General features: G+C 46.4%; 8 protein-coding genes across 8 annotated transcripts; 6 read left to right on the top strand and 2 right to left on the bottom strand.

Moving 5' to 3' along the window:
* Positions 1–1,716: 1,716 nt before the first annotated feature.
* On the top strand, positions 1,717–3,015 carry ATNIH1004_002275 (uncharacterized protein; the record flags this gene model as incomplete). The annotated part of the gene is made up of 1 exon (XM_033566970.1): positions 1,717–3,015. One exon carries the CDS (start codon positions 1,717–1,719, stop codon positions 3,013–3,015), a length of 1,299 nt encoding a protein of 432 aa, XP_033428965.1.
* An 891-nt stretch (positions 3,016–3,906) lies between these two features.
* On the top strand, positions 3,907–4,721 carry ATNIH1004_002274 (alpha/beta hydrolase; the record flags this gene model as incomplete). The annotated part of the gene is made up of 3 exons (XM_033566969.1): positions 3,907–3,922; positions 3,993–4,390; positions 4,443–4,721. 3 exons carry the CDS (start codon positions 3,907–3,909, stop codon positions 4,719–4,721), a joined length of 693 nt encoding a protein of 230 aa, XP_033428964.1.
* Positions 4,722–5,045: 324 nt separating this feature from the next.
* Positions 5,046–5,831, bottom strand: ATNIH1004_002273 (MgtC/SapB family protein; the record flags this gene model as incomplete). Its single annotated transcript, XM_033566968.1, has 1 exon — positions 5,046–5,831. One exon carries the CDS (start codon positions 5,829–5,831, stop codon positions 5,046–5,048), a length of 786 nt encoding a protein of 261 aa, XP_033428963.1.
* A 607-nt stretch (positions 5,832–6,438) lies between these two features.
* ATNIH1004_002272 (oleate hydratase) lies at positions 6,439–8,113 on the top strand (the record flags this gene model as incomplete). The annotated part of the gene is made up of 2 exons (XM_033566967.1): positions 6,439–6,986; positions 7,048–8,113. 2 exons carry the CDS (start codon positions 6,439–6,441, stop codon positions 8,111–8,113), a joined length of 1,614 nt encoding a protein of 537 aa, XP_033428962.1.
* A 4,925-nt stretch (positions 8,114–13,038) lies between these two features.
* Positions 13,039–14,264, top strand: CRC1 (carnitine:acyl carnitine antiporter; the record flags this gene model as incomplete). Its single annotated transcript, XM_033566966.1, has 6 exons — positions 13,039–13,290; positions 13,346–13,394; positions 13,456–13,472; positions 13,547–13,570; positions 13,615–14,159; positions 14,213–14,264. 6 exons carry the CDS (start codon positions 13,039–13,041, stop codon positions 14,262–14,264), a joined length of 939 nt encoding a protein of 312 aa, XP_033428961.1.
* An 874-nt stretch (positions 14,265–15,138) lies between these two features.
* On the top strand, positions 15,139–16,298 carry ATNIH1004_002270 (uncharacterized protein; the record flags this gene model as incomplete). Its single annotated transcript, XM_033566965.1, has 2 exons — positions 15,139–15,285; positions 15,351–16,298. 2 exons carry the CDS (start codon positions 15,139–15,141, stop codon positions 16,296–16,298), a joined length of 1,095 nt encoding a protein of 364 aa, XP_033428960.1.
* A 527-nt stretch (positions 16,299–16,825) lies between these two features.
* On the top strand, positions 16,826–17,481 carry UBC15 (putative ubiquitin conjugating enzyme; the record flags this gene model as incomplete). The annotated part of the gene is made up of 3 exons (XM_033566964.1): positions 16,826–16,982; positions 17,056–17,148; positions 17,225–17,481. 3 exons carry the CDS (start codon positions 16,826–16,828, stop codon positions 17,479–17,481), a joined length of 507 nt encoding a protein of 168 aa, XP_033428959.1.
* Positions 17,482–17,861: 380 nt separating this feature from the next.
* Positions 17,862–18,843, bottom strand: ATNIH1004_002268 (RTA1 domain-containing protein; the record flags this gene model as incomplete). The annotated part of the gene is made up of 3 exons (XM_033566963.1): positions 17,862–17,952; positions 18,006–18,080; positions 18,143–18,843. The coding sequence occupies 3 exons, from the start codon at positions 18,841–18,843 to the stop codon at positions 17,862–17,864; spliced, it is 867 nt and encodes a 288-aa protein (XP_033428958.1).
* Between the last annotated feature and the right edge of the window lie 360 nt (positions 18,844–19,203).

Raw genomic sequence — 19,203 nt, 5'->3', positions numbered from 1 at the left:
CGACCGATCCCCTGCAGCTAGTCCTGAGCTCGGCGGGGCGGTCTTGGAATAGCCCTGCCAGGATCCTTGCTGGATGCATTTTTCATGCCATCTTATCTTCAACTCTACAATGTTGACCTGAGCATGGATTTAATTGGATGTAACGGTCATCAGTGATAAATTCGCAGTCCCGAGAACCTCTGCCATCTGCATTTCTGTTTAGGAGCTGGATGTGTCTCCTTTACTCCACACATCTTGATTTATTGATTTTACATCCATGCCACTATGGACGTCATTATCTGCACTTCTCAAACAGCATCTATCTGCCATCCTCGAAGAACGAGAATATATGACCTAAGTAGTAGGCAGAGATCAAGTCATGTCTGTAACCATGCTGCATCATCAAGTATGGTTTGTTGCACTGTAGTGATTGAGACAGGAAATACCACTGCCGATGCTCTTTCTGGGAGCGAGATGATGTCGTCAATAAACGTGGTATTAATTGCAGCATAGACAATATCAATATTCTCGAAGCTATCAGCTTATGATCATCTATAATCACCATGAAGCTCTCCATTTGTCCAGGGCGCCACATTTATTATGTAAATCAGCTGGTATTTCCGTACGATCCATCCTGCCCAAGCTTCTGTCCCTTAAATTCTATAGTACGCCCATGATCAAGAATATGCATGTTAGAACTGCTCTTCTAACGTTACATAGCACTGTATGCAACCTGATACTACTATAACTAAACGATTTTATTGACTCCATGCAAGGGGTATCCCTATCAAACATAAGACCAGTCCTAAGAACCACTGCCTGACCAATATACATGCATGAAATCTCTAATTTCTAATACAACGCATGTTAAATAAACAATGCAGATCAAGTCTCCTTCCATATGTCTCTAACAACAGGACACATGCTCCCCCCCCCTTAAGGGATAGAAGCTGAAACTATGGTGTTGATCTCTTTTTTGAGATAGTCTTGAATGGGAGGTATTTTTAGTCAAGGTTTAAGTAAGGTTAAGTATGCGTCTGTGTTTCTATTCTTACAGCAATGCTTATTAGTATCCCGTTCCTCTCAGCTGAATAGAGGATATCTAGAGGTCATATGATTGAATTCTTAATTAAACTATTGATAAATAGGGAAATGAACATTATGCAACGGTGTGGGTGATATTGAAATTTAACACAAAGTTTGATGTAGACTATATCCCTTATTGTGATTATTCTAATATGGCTATGGTGTAAGGCCATAGTATCTTATTTTTTGTCAATCTAGCCTCAAAAAAAAAAAAAAAAAAAAAAAAAAAAATTCACCTAATTGCTTTTGGACATATTATCGTTTAAGGTTGTGGCGACTGAGATGGCGAACCGTGGGTATATGAACCACGTACAGTCATGCCATGCCTAGGGTTTATGATTTCACAATAGCGTCATTCTGCCAGCAATAAGTGCTGATTAATTTATACAATAAGAGATAGCAGTACTAATCATCTGTTCTGGATTGGGGATGTACTTCCGAAACAAATTGTATATTGAATAACTATAAGAGGTTAATTTCGAAGGCACAATCCATCAGCTAGGATGGTCACTTTCGGACTTTTTCTAGTTGTAGCATTCCTATTTATCCTGCTCTACGAGCTTGTTGAATTCCCGATATTTCGGATGAACTAACGCTAGCTTCAAAACGACTGTGTATTGACACAGACATAACAGAGGAGTGTGTTCCACAATGCCGCATCACACTAAAAGCACAAAGCCCTTACTACAAAGCGCGCAACCAAAGAAATCACTGGATTCACCTTCTCGACTAAATGTACTTCTCACAAATGGTCGTTTTCCCGTGTCTCTCGACCTTGCCCGGCAGCTCACCCTCGCAGGGTGTCGTGTGTACTGTGTGGACCCTATGCAGTATCATATATGTCGGTTCTCCCGGGTGGTGAAAGCCAACAAAGTTGTACCATCACCGCGCTCCAACCCAAGAGGATACGTTGAAGCAGTGAGAGAAGCCATACGGGTATGGAAAATACACTTCGTCATACCAATACACGAGGAAGAATTTTGTCTCGCAGAGTCCATGGAGCCGGAGATCCTGGACAGGTTATTTGCTCCTTCTTGGGAGGTTCTCATGCTCCTACATAGTAAATGGGAATTTTCGAATATGATGCGGCGGTTTGAGCTCGACGTTCCCGCTGCTCAACTTTGCAGGAACATGGATGATATTCGGAAACTGGACCGAAGTAAGGAATGGGCGGTTAAGCCTGTCTTTGGACGAGCGAATACGAACGTCCACCATCTCAGGCCCGGAGAGCCTATTCCTACTATTCATGTTAGTGAGAAGGACCAATATGTCGCCCAGGAGTGGATCCGTGGAGCTCGATATTGCTCATACAGTGTGTTCTACCAAGGGTTTCTGAGGGCACACGGGGTCTACCCCGTGCTTGAAACGATCGACGGCAGCTCGTGTGTTTATTTCCAAGCCTGCAACCACCCCAAAATCAAAGAATATGTGGAGCGGTTAGCAGCGCAGTTGTTCCCAATTCATGGACAGATCAGCCTGGACTTCATCGAGACCGAGGACAGACTGGTGACGATCGATTGCAATCCACGCGCATCGAGCGGTAGTCACCTTTGGTCTGGGACTCCATTTCTGGCAATGGTCCTTATAGGACGAGGCACCGAGTCGTTCATAGAGCCGCCTCGTACCCTGCTGGGTCTTGCATTCGAGAGACAGGTGATCCCCGGAATGCTAATGTGGGAGCACAAAAACTTTACCCTGAAACGGTTCCTAAAGCATGTGTGGAGGCTGGTAAAGACTCGTGATGTCGTATGGAGCTGGTTGGATTTAATGCCGTCGTTGGCATCCCCATTTATGCTCACGTATTATTATTATCTGTGCCGGCAGCACAAGCTGACATTACCTGATCTATTTCAGTGGGATTTGATATGGGAGCCAACTGACGAAGAGCAAGAGAGGGTGAGAAATCTTGGACGGAGAATGCAGGGGCATGAGGGCCGAAAAGATGGTTGATTCAATGCAATGCCTGACGGTCACTTCCCAGCTTTGTGTACATATCACTTTTCCTAGGTCATTCATTGGCGGGAGATGTATCTAGCGAATGGCTGAATATATACTGGTTTTATGTTTTGTTGTAAATTGGATGATTTATCTGGGTCCTGTATAAATATGAATGTTAACGCCAGTGCATATTGCCTATATGGCTACTATTGTGCAGCTCCCCACACTTCTAATCTCAGAAAAGTCAAGTGAACCATGTAATGTCTCCTAAATTGGGACCAATAAGGATGATTATATTCCGGGGTCGCCACACTCTACTTTTCAAATGATTCGCCACATCACATCTCCCCGCATATATGTTCTTGCCTATCTACCTCAGCTTATGCCAGTCACCATACGACGACAAAGCACAATGCCTTGTGATACGAGTGTGGTGTCTTACCCAAGTAGGCTCACCCTCGTGGAAGGTGTTGATCTCGCCTGGAAATTATTCCGAGTTTGTAAGACCCCCTACGAACAAGCACCTTGTTCGGGTGACTGTTGAGAACAATTCACTAATGGAAGACAATCGCATAAAGTGGCCACTGGCTCCTTCGCGGCCTTAACGTTTCCTTTTCGTGGAAAAAAAACGGATCAAAGACCTACCGAGCCCATGTAACACATGCGGTTCTGCGGAAGCTCACTGCAAGTCTCACAGTGAGACAGATCCAGTGAGTAGCTAGCACAAATACATATTCACTTCCAGTATCTTTCTCCTGACCACCTATGTGGCCACCCAGACTCAGTACCACTACGGCCTCATACAAAAGATTCGCAGCGTCGAGAGGTATAGTACCACGGACTATTCTGTGGGGAGACACTGGAGAAGGCCATTGGGTGGGAAACCATGATGCCGCGAACGTCATGGTGTGGTTTCATGGTATGATCCGATTTCATTCGCCTCGACATCGTACATATTGGGTTATGCGAGATGACTTAAAAACTTCTAGGCGGCAACTACTACTCCCCGGCTCATCCAGCATATTTCGAATTCCTGCATAATCTGGCTGATGCCGTGTCTCAAGCAGGCAAAGACCTTGCTATCTTCGTGCCTTCGTATACACTTGCCCCGCACGCGCAGTATCCATTACAGCTGCGTGAAGGGCTAGACGTACTGCGATATCTGATTCACAAAAAAGGAAAACTTGCCAGGAACATAGTAATTGGGGGAGACTCAGCCGGTGGGAACCTGGTCCTCGCAATTCTCTCCCATATTGCTCATCCGCATCCTGAAATCCCCACGAGCCATATGCCAGATGAACCATTCGCTGGTGCGCTGATGTTCTGTCCTTGGGTTACTTTCAACCAGACATGGCCGTCGATCGAGAGGAACAGGAAGAAAGACTGTGTTGCGCTGATCCCAAGCAGCCATTCTGTGAAATACTTCCTGGGGGGATAAGCCCCCGGATAATTATAATGAACCTCTCAGCGCGCCGATGGAGTGGTGGACGGATTTGAAAGCCCGTCAGATGATGCTGGTTGCTGGGGAGGATGACATCATGGTGGATTCTCACCATGCCTTTGCGAAGACCCTTGAGGCTACTAACCCACAGAATACGAAGATCTTTGTTGCGCCGGGGGAAGGGCATGTGGCTCCGGTGTTGGATCTGATGCTGGGGGATCGGTCAGAGTTTGAAAGTAGTAAAGCTATGAGGGAGTGGTTATTATCTTGTCTATAGATTTAGAGTTCCTAATATCGTTCTAATAGACTGCCTTGACTTTTTTGTCTCAACCTTCTCGCAGAGTGCAGCAAGCCCTTTCAAATCGACCACTGTAAGAAATGCTATTATGAAATTGGATTAGTCTAGTTCTTCCTATCAGTGGGTAGTGTGATTTGGACAGTTAGTTGTGAATACAGGCCATCTGTGATGATTCGATAGTTTATACTGCAAGATATCTCTAGAGTTTATTTCCATTAGATACTAAGCCTTAGTACTATACAAAAGACATGTAGTCTATCAATCACTGCGCTTTTCCTGTTGTTTATTCAGACAGAGCACTATTCATACTTCACCTGAAAGATTCGCTTGACTCGTGGTCACAGTAATCGATATCACATACTCCAAGTGAGACAGAACATGGAAAAGCTCAGTAAGCGAATTCATCCCATGCACTGTAAGGTAAGCATCAAATATATGATCCTCGGCTGTCTCTACATCTGCTGAGAGATCTCCAACAGTCGAAAATCGAAACCGAGTGTCCACTCGCTCCAAACGCACCACCGATCGAACTTCAAATCCAGCTTCCTGAATCTCTTGCAATAACCCCTGCAGACCTCCTTCTCGATTTCGATACCGTATAACAGTTGATATCCCCATTTCATCACGAGCATGGAACCGACCCCCGAGCGAACGCCACAGAAATGGACAGATCAGAACAGCAACAAAGTAAAACACGTTGGTGATACACGCCAGGATTGGAAGACCTGCTCCGCATGCCGCACCAATTGCAGCACTTAGCCAGATGGCTGCGGCCGTCGTGAGGCCTCGTATTTCGTTCTGCTGTTTGAATATGATCCCGCCCCCGACGAATCCTATCCCAGATACAATTTGAGCTGCCATCCTGGATGGATCGAGCACGATAGACTGGTCGAGGACGTCAAAAAAGCCGGACTTGGATATCAGCATGAATAGCGCAGATCCGATTCCAACTAGTGTGTTGGTGCGAAGTCCGGCACTCTTGTGTTGGAGCTCTCTCTCGAGGCCGATTGCGGCGGATAATACGGCGGCGAGTCCTAACTTCCAGATGTTTATTAATTCCTCGCGCGTATTCTGATATAACTCGTGCATTTTGGATATATGCCTCGACTGTAGATTTGGAGTTTTGAATGTTCTGTATCTGAGATTTAAGGCATATTTGCATGTGTGCTTGGTTTGGAGTCCTAGTGAGTCTTCTCTAAGAACCGGGTGGGTTTTCGAGACGATACATTGTGGTCAGTGAGACGGAATATGCCATTTATTTCTTTGGCAATTCTTTCCAGTGGACAGCTGCGGGACCACGGTTCTGAAAAGCAAGATCAACGAGTTCTATCAACTCCGAAGTTTGATGGCGAGATGAAGGACCAGACAGTTTCTTGTTTTGCACATGACCGCAAATTTATTAAATTTTCCACCCATAATGGTAACTTAGCTGTAATTAATGGTGCTAGCACATCGAATCAATAATAGCGCCACACGGTGCCTTGGATCTGGTACTGGCTGGAAACAGGTCCCTTGATTGTACTTACGTTACCTAGCCTAGATTATGCTACATACGTCATGGGAACTCAATATGACATCAGAGGTTTCCTAGATTAAGATGAGATATAAGGTCATATGCAAGTACTAAATAGAGTCCGACAAGGAATAGTGTCCTAGGGAGCAAAGGCAGCTATATACAAAAGATGAATTATCCACCATGATTCATCCGTCTTCAACCCTCAAGCGAGACCCTGAAAATGTCCAGGCCTGGCTGGTCGGCAGTGGGATTCCCTCCCTAGCAGCAGCTGTGCACTTGATCAGGGAAGCTAACGTCCCGGGTCGCAATATCCATATTCTGGATCTGCGTCCGGGCTCTGGTGGGGAACTAACCACTCCTAAAGAAACACTGGAAGGGTACTTTCTCCCATTTGAATGCCATCCTCATATCTACAGTAACTGTACAGAAGCCCTTCTGTCCCTCATCCCTGATCGAAATAACCCAGGCAAGTGTTTAATGGATGACATTCACGAGTTCGAGCATTCTGCACAGCCACCACAAGAAGATGAGTTCACCCGAGCGATAAGACTGGGGCATTCGGGACCACAGGCAGTTTATACAAGGGGAATTCATCTCGGCTTTAAGTATCGAATGGACTTGATTCGATTTATCTTGCAGAGCGAGACGGCATTAGGGTCCAAAAGTATTTCCGATATTTTTGATGAGCACTTCTTTGAAACTGGGTTCTGGATGCTCTGGTCAACAACGTATGTTGCTCACTTCGGTGGGATCATCCTGTAGGACATCTCTAAGCTAACTAGATGATAGATTTGCGTTCCAGCCCTGGCACAGTGCAGTAGAATTCCGAAGACATCTCCGGAAGTATCTGGAAGATATTCAATCTCTCAACAATGTCAAGAGATCTCATCGGACAAAATACAACTTGTTTGAATCAATTGTTGCTCCTATCATGGAATACCTGAAAGAGCAAGGGGTCGACTTCCTCTTCCACGTTGAAGTTAAAGATCTACTATTCTACCCTGAGAGTGATCCAACGACTGTTTCCGAAATCAAACTAAACAAATCGGACCGCGAACATCTGGTGACACTAGATCCAGAAGATATATGTCTTGTTGATCTAGGATTCTCCCGCTCCGGCGTGGCTTTTGGTTCGAATGATCTTCCCCCGTCCTTTCTATCATCAAACTGGGAAGATCTTATGATGAAGGAATGGAATCTGTGGCAGACACTTTCGAAAAAGACTCCGAAATTCGGCAATCCAGCCAATTATCTCCTCCGAGCTCTGGAATCAGGCATTGAAACATTCACAACCACTCTTCAGGGAGCCACATTCATGGAGTTATATGAGAACATCACTCATAATCAACCAGGAACCGGTACCATGCTCTCGCTGGTAGACAGTAACTGGGACATCACACTTAGTATCCCACACCAGCCAGTCTTCTCCACACAGCCAGGCAATGTGAACGTCATTTGTGGATATGCTTTAAACCCCTCTAACGAGGGAAACTTCGTCAAGAAAGCCATGTTTGCCTGCTCTGGCCGCGAGATTTTCACAGAGGTCCTCTCCCACTTCGGTATATCTCATGAGCAATTTCGGGATACAGCGACAACTATCCCCTGTGGAGAGCCCCTGGGTACAGCGGCTTTTCTGACGCGCAGTGAGGGAGATCGTCCACTTGTTATCCCTGAGAATACAACCAATATTGCCTTTATCGGTCAGTTCGCGGAACTCCCGGAGGATACAACATTGAGTATGGAATATAGTGTGCGAACTGCGCAGACGGCTGTGTATGAACTACTGGGTCTTGAAAAGGCACCGTCAGGCGTCAAGAAAAATATTGTTGTGGAGGTGTTTGATTTGCTGAAATAAGTAGTCCTGTTGTGTTTCAGCCGTCTCGCTCATATTTAATAATATAACTTATAACTAGGGGCTAATCCGGTTATTGTATGTCCGCAATGCTAATCGTGTCCTGTATTTATAGTTACTGGTTGCGGGATATGCATACGATATAGTATAAGGAAAACTGTGAATATGAAAATATTGATTTTAAGATTACCATTTCTGCTGTTACATACTGGTTCAACAAAAGAGTACACTCATGCCTGAATGATATAGTCCTCAATGTCAAATCACACCCCAACATGCATATAGGCCTCAGCAAATGCCAATAGAGAGCTACAGTTGGCTCTGAACGTCGTCTACAGTTTCAAGTAACACAACTGCAATATACGATTATGTATGGTCATGAGTATATGTTTCCAGCATAGTTATCCATGCCGCTGATTGTGCATTTCCCAATTTATCAAACGGTAAATATATGAAATGTGTTACCTGGCATTTTATCGTCTCACCAGTCTTAGTGGAGCAGTCATGCGCCAAATCAGAGTGACGGAAGATAATTTATATAAACATCTATTCCCTGTAGCAGTGTCACTAAAGAATAAAATCTCCAAGAAATTGATTAATTCTTATTACGTGTACGTACCATCTTAGGATCAAGTACATAATTTGTTGGAAATCTCTAGAAGAGTACTGCTAAGAAGATCAAGTCAGAAGTTTACCCTTCTTTCTCGCCCTTGATTCTGTAGAGATTAAAAGGGTGGTGTGAGGTGGATTCATAGGCTATTTTCCATACAGCGACCAGCCAGGCTCCATTCTATCTTGAACACAAAAGTTTATGCCGAATCTATTGCTGAAAACGAAGCGATCATTTTTTATGGAAAATCCTAGACATCCTTCCAAACATGTGACGCCTTAGAGATTTATCGAATAAATTCGATGTCTCTGTAATTTGTTTGGTCTCATGGTGATCTGGACCAAATAACTTTTTATAGCCTGATCGCTCGTTTATCTCTTTTGTCTCCTTTAGCCTTCCTTGCTCGGAGTATAGAGTACCAAACTTCCTGACTGTAGTTAGAATAAATGGGCCATAGCCTGCCATTGCTCGCTGGTACATCTTCTCCGCCTCCTTTGTCCTACCCTGGTCGGAATAGATTCCCCCAAGGTTATTGATTGTAATAAGGGTAGATATATGATCTGGACCCAGTACCTTTTCTTGAGCTGCCAGTGCTCTCTGGCACATCGTCTCCACCTCCTTCATCTTTCCTTGGTCGTGGTAGAGGACACCAAGATTGTTGACTATGTCAACGGTGAATATGTGATCTGTACCTAGTTTCTTTTCATAGCCTGCCAGTACTCGCTGGGACATCTTCTCCGCCTCCTGAAACTTACCCTGGTACCTGTAGAGAATACCAAAAGCATTGACTGTGTAGAGGATAGATAGATGGTCTGAGCCCAGTTCCTTTTCATGGCCTGCCAGTGCTCGCTGGTACATCTCCTTTGCCTCCTTTAGCTTACCCTGCTTCGAGTAGAGATTTCCCAGATTATTGACTATGTTAAGGGTAAATGGATGATCTGGACCTAGTATTGTTTCATAGCCTGCACGTGCTTGCTGGCACATCATCTCCACCTCTTTCAGCTTGCCCTGGTCATGGAAGATAATTCCTAAACGAAGGGATGCATCCCATACCACAATATTATCACCTGACCAATTTTGGTGGAGTACATAATTTGTATGTGGAATAAGCCGCCACTCAAGCTCTGAATGGTTTGTATCGCTTTTATTAGGAAGTGCATATCCAAAGGATATCAGAGCGAGTTCATCGAGCCGAGTCAAATGCGTATTTTCCCTTGTGTTAGCAACGTGAAGACACCAGTCTTGTAACTGGATCCATTGCATGGCTTCCATTTTGTTTCGTCTCAAGAAGAGAAAATCCGATGAGAGTTTTGACACGGATCTTGAAAGCAAGTCCGCTTGAAACATGCCTTTCAAGCCTGGCCGGGTTATTCAAGCTATGAGATGCACCTTTTACTAATTCATACCAGATATCTTGATTATCAAAGTGGACAGGTAGCAGTAGCAGCTCTGCTGTATGCGGGTCTTGCTTCTGGATCTAATGATATGAGATAGCTCATGTTTGAACCATATTACCATGCTGATTCTGGGATCCAAGACTTGATTGCGACTGTAGCTCGTAACAAGATTCTCCGTAATACTCTAAGTACTCTGTTATGCTGGCTCCCGTTTCACGGATAAATGCCCCTGCAATGACAATCGCCAGTGGTAGCCCATCTAGACGACTGGTAAGGGCAAGAGTATCTATGGAGTTAGTATCTTTTCACAAATTTATATGTAGAATGTCAACGTACCTGTATCACTCTCAATATTCTTTATAGTATTCCTGACAGAGAGCCAACTTCTCTGTAAAAGTAGTCGAATAGAATTCTTAAACTCAAGTCTCTGAACCGGGAAGGACATTCCAAGGTCAGTTAATCTCTGGAGTCGGGAAGTAATGATAATAGAACCATGGTCTGCTGGGGGAAAGAATTTACTGATGTCATATCCATCATGAAAATCATGCTGTTGAGAGAGTATTGATCAATATTATCAAAAATAATTAGCCAGCATGAGTTTCCCTATACTGCTAGCCACTGTAACACATGCCTAGCTCTTTGCTCCACGTCTTCTTCATTGATCATTTTAATATCATGGGATGTCCCTGGTAATTGGGGCAGAGTAGAGGTATAAGGGATTGTAATACCGTGTCCCGATATTTGCTGTTCAGCCAAAAGATGGCTGTATAATCATGCTTGTGATCTCGCGCGAAGTGAATGGCTAGCTGTGTCTTTCCCGTACCACTAAGCCCTTGAAGAATAGCAACTTTTTGTGACTCGGGATTTGCTGGCTGTAAATGATGGCATAGGTCTTCTAGCTCGTCTTTTCGTCCCAAAGAATTTTCAATTACAGGCACTGTAGTAAGGTTTTAATGGAGCGCGAAACCTACTAGCTAAAAACATGGATATTAGCCAATACACTGGCTATTATATTCACACAAATAAATGAAAGGCGGTAGAGCTAGGTATATGTAGTACCTGAGCCTGACAGACTATTCTGTGCAGTCCGTGTGCGGTCAATATGGCTGATTGAGGTCGCTGAAAGAAGCTCTTTGGCATATGCTGCTACTACCGCGGCGGCATATCCCTGCCATGCTTTATTTTTGTGGGAGTCTGCATAACCACAATTCCACTTACCACGAGGCACGGATAATTATTCAAGCCCGCCGCTTCCATTTCTACACAATATACACCCAATTCACGACCCAGATTATCCCGTAGATGACTGTCTTTTACCTCTTGATTCGCAGACGCAATTAGACCGTAGTGGACAGCAGGCTCATTGTAGGTTCGAGATTGTCGTGAAACTGTTTTAGTTATATCACAGTCATTACAAGTCTTGGCGTTGATATTAACGTGATTATAGTCAGTTACATATAAATGATCTGCTAGCATGCTATATAGTAGCGAAGGCTTTAGTCTGAGCAATATACTGGGTTCAACCATGACACATTTTCTTATATAGTATTAACAATTAAATAGAGGACCATCGGAATTGGGGATCCGATTACTCCTAGCGCCTTGGCGAGCGCTCAGCGTCATCTCCTGTCCATTCCTTTAGATAGAAATGAAGGAAAAAGAACACGTTGGTGAGCGCGTTGATTGCGCAGTCAATACAGTTGATATTGTTATTCTCCCTAGTAGGCTACCGGCGTGTAGCTGGTATAGTGTTCTTCTGCCTCCCATTCCTTCCCCAGGGAATGGTCAGGGTCAGAACAAATATAAAAGCTGTATGGAAGGTACTTTAATTCCTACATAAGGAAACAGAGATATATATATAATCAGTTGTAGGCAACTTGGCAACAAGCCAGGGAGGAGCGCGGTCAGAAATCAAATCCTGAGCATTAAATTTATATCTGGTACCCCCAGATTTCCAGCTTACATAGAGATGATGCTGCTGTTTGTCGCTGAATGGACTTATTTATTTGTCTTGGTAATGAATTGTATTCAGATGTTATCGGTATATGCGAATGCCATGAAAGTCGGTCAATCTACAAAAAAGTAGCAAAATAGAGTTCTAGAGTTGTACTTAAGATACCAGACAGGTTAGGACAAAATCAGAGAGGGCAATAAGCTCAAAGCTCGATCTGATAACATCTCCTGAAATGGATGAGACACGTGAGTAGAGGTAGTGACATATCCCTTGCATGTGATTCCTTGGCATTGGAACAACCACATTTTCATATGACAAAAGTCCGAATCAAGTAGAGCAGAGCTGCACTTCCTGTCGTCCGTTGCTTGGATCCGTTGCTTGGACCAGCTGATAGGAACAAATTATGAGACAAAATTCGGAGGAATGGCGCGACAATGTATGACGGACAAACCCTAGTCAATTGGAGTTTGGCGCCCGTTCACCCGACACCATGCAATCTATGTCTGTAGGGGTTAGGAGGGGGTAGCAATAGCATTGGCAGGAATACAGATGGGAGGCTAGTTCCACCTACGGGCAATCCCTTTGTACTACCCCTGCTCGTAGTGCTGTTCGCAGGTACCTGAACCGTCTGTGATCACAGTTGCGGCATCTCTTCGGTCAACTTTCCCCGGACTGCGGATAATTTGTTGATCCGACCCGAGCCGAGGTTCAGGTACTCCGCGGAGCGTCGTCGGTCTCCTCCTGGCTCACTCGGCTTCAGCCGTTCTCCAGGTATCGCGGAACCACTTTTTTTTTCCCTTTTCTATCTTTTCTTCTGCTTCTTTTTCCCATTTGTGAATATTTTTTAGTCTATATACGCGCTCTGGCTTTCTGTTGACTTTGCCCGCCTCTCCTTGCTACCTAATTCTCTTCTCCCCTCCCTTGTTGCCTTGTATCCTTGCCCCGCTCGAAGGTTTTCGCCGCCATCATGTCCGCCACAACTGCTTCAACCCCTGAGACCATCCGCGACGATGTCAAGGTCGCCGAGGTTAAGCCCGTCAACCAAACCATTGCTCAAATTCGCTCTCTTGTCGCAGGTGCTGCAGGTGGTGTTTGTGCGGTAGTTGTTGGGCACCCGTTCGACCTGGTTAAGGTGCGGTTGCAGACGGCAGAGAAGGGTGTTTACTCGGGTGCAATTGATGTTGTGAAGAGGACAGTGGCCCGTGAGGGTCTGGCTCGCGTAAGACCCTCAACCATTTCCGGCCCTTATAAGGCAACACGCTGACTGAGAACAGGGTCTGTATGCTGGAGTTTCTGCTCCTTTAGTGGGAGTTACTCCGATGTGTAAGTGTCTTGTTTCAATCGAGGTATAGAGGAAATGGCTAATAATGAGGTTTAAATACAGTTGCTGTCAGCTTTTGGGTATGTACCTTGGGCGAAGATGGAAAGAAACAGACTCCCTCCTTCTCATGAGCCGCTTCTAATCATCCGACCAGGGTTATGATTTAGGAAAGACGCTTGTCGGTAACTTCTCTACCGTCCGCGTGGAGAATAACACCCCCAGTATACCATCGGCCAGATCTCCGCTGCCGGTTTCTTCTCGGCAATCCCTATGACACTGATCACCGCTCCCTTTGAGCGCGTGAAGGTTCTCTTACAGATCCAGGGCCAAAACCCCCCGCCGCCGGGACAGAAGCCCAAGTACTCCGGTGGAGTGGATGTGGTTCGGCAGCTGTACAAGGAGGGTGGCATTCGCAGTGTCTTCCGTGGAAGCGCAATGACTTTGGCCCGCGATGGTCCAGGATCGGCCTGTTACTTCGCTGCTTATGAATACATTAAACGCACATTGACGCCCAAGGACGCAAATGGAAACGTCACCGGTGAATTGTCTATGCCTGCGGTTTTGGCAGCCGGCGGTGCTGCGGGTGTCGCCATGTGGATTCCCGTCTTCCCCGTCGATACGATCAAGTCTCGGCTCCAGAGTGCAGAGGGACGGCCCACAATCGGTGGTACTATTCGCTCTGTCTACGCTAGCGGCGGCCTCAGGGCGTTCTTCCCTGGATTTGGCCCTGCCTTGGCCAGAGCCGTTCCTGCCAACGCGGCCACTTTGTATGTCTTCCCCATGGACGTCCCAACTACATCGCAGCTAACCATTCAAACAGTGCGGGAGTTGAGATTGCTCACAAGCTTATGAAGAAAATGTTCGATGAGTAAATGGAGAAAAGAACTCTGATTATGAATGTTTTGTAAATTTACCGATTCGTGCGTTAGTTTTTCTGGCGTTTTCCCTCGTTTCCTTTGTTCACTAGAGGCATTTGCGAGCATTTAGATCAGCCTGGATATCCTGTACCCACTTTTAGACTTGATGGTTTGTCTGGTTGTCTAGATTGGTTTCTAGGAATACCCACGGTTCTTGCGTTTGTTCTTCATTTGAGGCTCTTTAGTGGATTTAAACCAATCACTAGGTAGCCTCTCGTTATCAGAGTGTGGCCACCACTGGGCGCTATACCAATCTTCTATGGGCCACGCGCTAATAATGGAATACGGTTAGATCAAATATTTTCTGATGTTCTCCGTTTTGGGGGCGAAACAGAGCTAAACCCCTGGGTGTAACTGTTGGCAGAACGCATCGACTATTACGAAAATCTAAAACACTGAACCGCGAGTACTTTACGATAAATGTAGGTAGTCTTTGACACCAGTACGGTGTAATTACCATCCACATCTTTACCATGGTCCAGTCAGTGAAGGCGAAATGAAGGCGAGCTTAATAAGCGGACTTGCCGCAACAGGCAAAAATGGGGTCACGGGTCTTCCCGGCGATAAGCCCCAACACACTCGGGGGGACACGAATCCAAACGATTGGCAGCCTTTCAATCACTGCCTGTCGCTAAGCCGCACCGCTGCCTCTCTCACTGAGACGGTGTTGCGACTAAAAGAAGACGACACCCCCATCCCAAAACCCTTTGTCATTATCCTCTCCTGACCATCTAACTACCCGTCCATCTCGTCTTTTTCATCATTCTATCACAGAGTTTATCAACTATCATCCTTTATTTTTAATACCACTGCTTGAGACTCCATCATCATGGTTGTCTCTTCTCTTGTCCGACGAGGCATGGAGATCGCCAAGGAGAGAGCCGGTAGTCCTGAGGTTCCCTCCATCGAAATCCGCGGGTGGCAAGCTGGCTTGTTCTTCTGCACTGTTGCGGCTTTTATCTTTGCAGTCGTTTCGGTAAGTTCAGTCGCTCAGGGTGTTGTTACCTTGTCGATTACAGGCGGCTAATCTGGTGGCTCAAGGTGGAGTACACCTACGGCTTAGTGGTCACGACGCTCGCTGCCGTCGAAGATTCCAACCCCGATATTTACGTGCGCATCGACGGCAACCAGGATGGCAACAAAGCCTCTGATCCCACCGCTCCCGCCGACCCTGAACTATTGGTCGTTGAGGCTAAGCCCATCACCAGCAAACTGCGCACGACAATTAGACATCTTCGCGCCCGAGGTGGTTTCTGGTCTCGGTTCCGCGGCTTTGCCATCTTTCTCGTCTACACTCAGGCCCAAGGACTCTTGTCTACCATGATGCCTGTGTCAATTTACAACTTTGTCGGCCAGTTTCTCGTCCGCTTGGTCGTCGGTACCCTGCTGGCTAACCTGCAGTTGGCTTGGGTGCATATTGTGATCTCCGAGCCTTCTCCCAAGCGGTTCTACCGCCGCATCCCCGGCTACAAGAGCTGGGTTAAGATCGCTCCGGTGTTTGTCTTTGAGCAGGCTATTGTTGCTGGGGCATTCATCCTGCCTTTCCTCGTTGCCACTCGCTTTGGATTGGTGGACTTGATGTATGAGACCCCCGAAACCGATGGGCTTTCCTTTGCCAACTTTAGTCGGTTGGCGGGCGCATTTACTGTCCCCTCTCTCTGCTCCTTCCTTGCGTCGATTCCCGCTCGGGCTATCTTCATTCGCGTGGCTGCGTCCATGCTGCCCGAGGAAGATGAGGCTATCGTGCCTTTCGACCGCTCTTTTGGTGGAAAGGTAGTACCTGCCATCCTGGGAGGTAGTGGCAAGCTCAGCATCTCTGATGCTTGGAAGACTTTTGATTGCTCTGCCCGGGCCCGCTACTTCAAGGCCGTCGGCAAGGCTTTCGCCCTGGAGGTTGCAATTGTGGTCTTCTTTTCACTGGCTATTGTAGGTCAAATCTACGTCGGAAAATTTGGCTACAGTACAGAACCCAGCACGGATATTGCCTGAACCGAACGCCTGGACCTTCTTGTCTGTATTTGGTTGGATACTAACTTCTGGGTGAGCCCATGATGATGCCACCGGAGTGTACCACTGCCCTATGTGATGCTATTGGCTAGTGGATTGTTTTTGGGATAAATGAAATGGCTATAGTGGATATCGTGTGTATAAGAAATTGTATTGGCATTCATAGAGCAACGTGTAAAGTAGACCTCGGGCCACTAAGTTGACTGCCTGATGGAACGGGCAGCAACAACTAGCCCAGCGCCCCCACTCATAAGCACACCGCCTTGATGCCCTCATCCGCCATCAACAATGATTAATCTCTTCTCCCCACTTTTCTCTAGACTTTATGTCGGATTTTCTTTGTCCCCTCGTTGCCCCCCCATTTTCTTGTATGGGCTTCTAGTACCCATCTCCTACCCTTCTCCTACCCCCTTACTACCTACTCACGGACATACCCCGTCCCTCCTCGGTCTGTTTCACTGCCTGATACCAACATACTCCTGCTCCGCCACCCCCCACAATCAAGCACGATGGCCACAACCCCTGCAGGGCGTATGCTGTCTCGACAGCTGGAGCAAATGCAGGCCGACAAGGATATTCCTGGAATTAGCTGTGGACTGGTAGACAACAACATCTTTGAGTGGGAGGTGATGCTGATGATCTCCGACGATGTGAAGCTCTACGGCGGTATGTTGAACTTCCACCGCAGCAGGCGATAGTTAAGGCTTTTGATAACTGACTTCATTGTTCTACTTACTAGGTGGTTTCTTCCGTGCTCGTCTCTCCTTCCCATCGGACTACCCGCATATGCCGCCAAAGATGAAGTTCGAGACACCTCTCTTCCACCCTAATAGTACGTTTTGATATGTTCTCGCATGGCCGGGGAATTGGAGCCAAACCATTCGTGAATGCTGATTCTTGTGGTCTAGTCTATCCTAACGGTGAAGTATGCATCTCCATCCTTCATCCTCCCGAGGAAGATAAGTATGGATACGAATCCGCCTCGGAACGCTGGTCCCCCGTTCAAACTCCAGAGACTATTCTCTTATCGGTCATCTCTATGCTGTCGAGCCCGAATGATGAAAGTCCAGCCAATGTGGAAGCTGCACGGTTATGGAGGGAAGATCCGAAAGAATTCAAGAAGCAGGTTCGAAGGTGCGTTCGGGAAAGTCTGGGCGAGGAGTAAGGAATCGGTCCACTGTTTTTTCTTGTCCCTGCATCGAAGGCGGGCCTTTGTGTTTTTCCGCATGGTTGTTCGCTGGGCCTATCGATTGAGCGATCGAAGTCTTTTTGGAGTTGCTTTTTTTCGGCTAGGAGTTGTTGTTTTTTTTGCGCACAGTTTATGTTCATGGGTGTTATGTATGTGATTGATATTGGAGCTAGGTGAATTGCATTCGCTTATTGATATCAAGGAATGAATTTATGAATATGTTGAGAATGGTGCTGTATATATGTCCAAGGCAACATGAGGGTATAATATGGAGTAGGTGGTATAACGATAACGCTGATTCATGCAATACAATTGAATCCGCTGAGTCTATGGGGGATTTTAGGGATTAAGATAAATCATGTGCTGCTTTTAGCACCCTTCCGCAACGACGGAAGGAAGAAACCCGGATGGAATGTCGTGAAGGTCAGAACCGCAATGGCAATCATCCTGGGATATTATCAGCGTCGACATGACTCAGAAACACTGGAAGGCGAACTCACATGCCATCGAGCACTAGAAACTCGTCCTCCTCCTTCATTAAATCATTGCCCCATCCGCCTGCCATCTCCGGGATTCTATCAAGTGTCAGTCTTACCTACCCTCTACAACTTAAACACACAGCATTGACGGTACCTACCGATAGATACACCGGATCAAAACCGTCATGTAGGCCACTCCCTCTGCCACGATGATCAACTTCATACGCCTCTCGAAGGACTTCCCCATCTCCAACGCCTTCTCTCCCGCCAACCCCGAACCTTTACGAAACAACCGCAGGAAATAATCCACCGCGAGAGTCCCACACACAGACATCGTAACAACCTGGAACACAATCCCCGCAATAATAATATCATTCCCCACGTTCAACGTATCCGGATCGTTCGCCGCCGCAGCGACGCCTCCCCCCGCAGCCTGCAACAGCAACGAGCCGATATCACACCCGATGAAAATCCACGTGAATAGTCGTGGCCGCAGACGCGAGTGCTCCGGACCCAGCGAGAGAATGATATGTTTCAAAGTGAGGTAGATCCCCGCGGCGACGAAACTGGGTGCCAGCACCAGCGTCACAATCTGTAGTTTGAATGCACCGCTATCCCATGGGTTCGTGTGCATTAGAATCCGTCCAATATACCCGGCCATTTCGAGTAATGCGCCCACGGAAAGCGCCACTGTGAATGTCCACGCTCGAAATCGGATTCCAAAGATTAGTTGGAGTATCCCGCATATGCCGTACACAACCGCGAAAAATATATTGCCGCCTAGGTTGGGGTAGTAGCCGTAGGTGGTTGCTTCGACTGGACATAGCGGGGTCACTTCTGTGCATTTTTGCTTGGTCATCGTTGGGCTTGGGTAGATGTTGTGTTGTGATGTACTGATGATAAGAGGGAGGATGCATAAAGAAGCTGACAAGGTAGAGAATGACTTAGGCATGCCTATATTTCAAATAGAGTCCAAAATTTGGTCATCATCAAACACCTTTCATTGATTATCAACAATTCTTGGCATTTGCCTAATAGGTTAAGTCCGGATGCGAAAACGATGGCGAAAACGAAAACGAGAACGACATCCAATCTGAACCGTTAAAATTTTTCCAGTGTTGGGCCAGGCCCACCAAAGCGGGGGATTCCATCGCCATGTGGATAAATGACGGACCCCAGATCTTTGATATTTATGGAGTTTTACCAAAACAGACTATGG

Source organism: Aspergillus tanneri (genome assembly GCF_003426965.1).
Source record: "Aspergillus tanneri strain NIH1004 chromosome Unknown AapTan_1_pilon_pilon_pilon, whole genome shotgun sequence".
Taxonomy (NCBI): Eukaryota; Fungi; Ascomycota; class Eurotiomycetes; order Eurotiales; family Aspergillaceae; genus Aspergillus; species Aspergillus tanneri.
The sequence above is the reverse complement of the archived record's forward strand: the minus strand, read 5'-3'. Positions and strand labels throughout refer to the sequence as shown.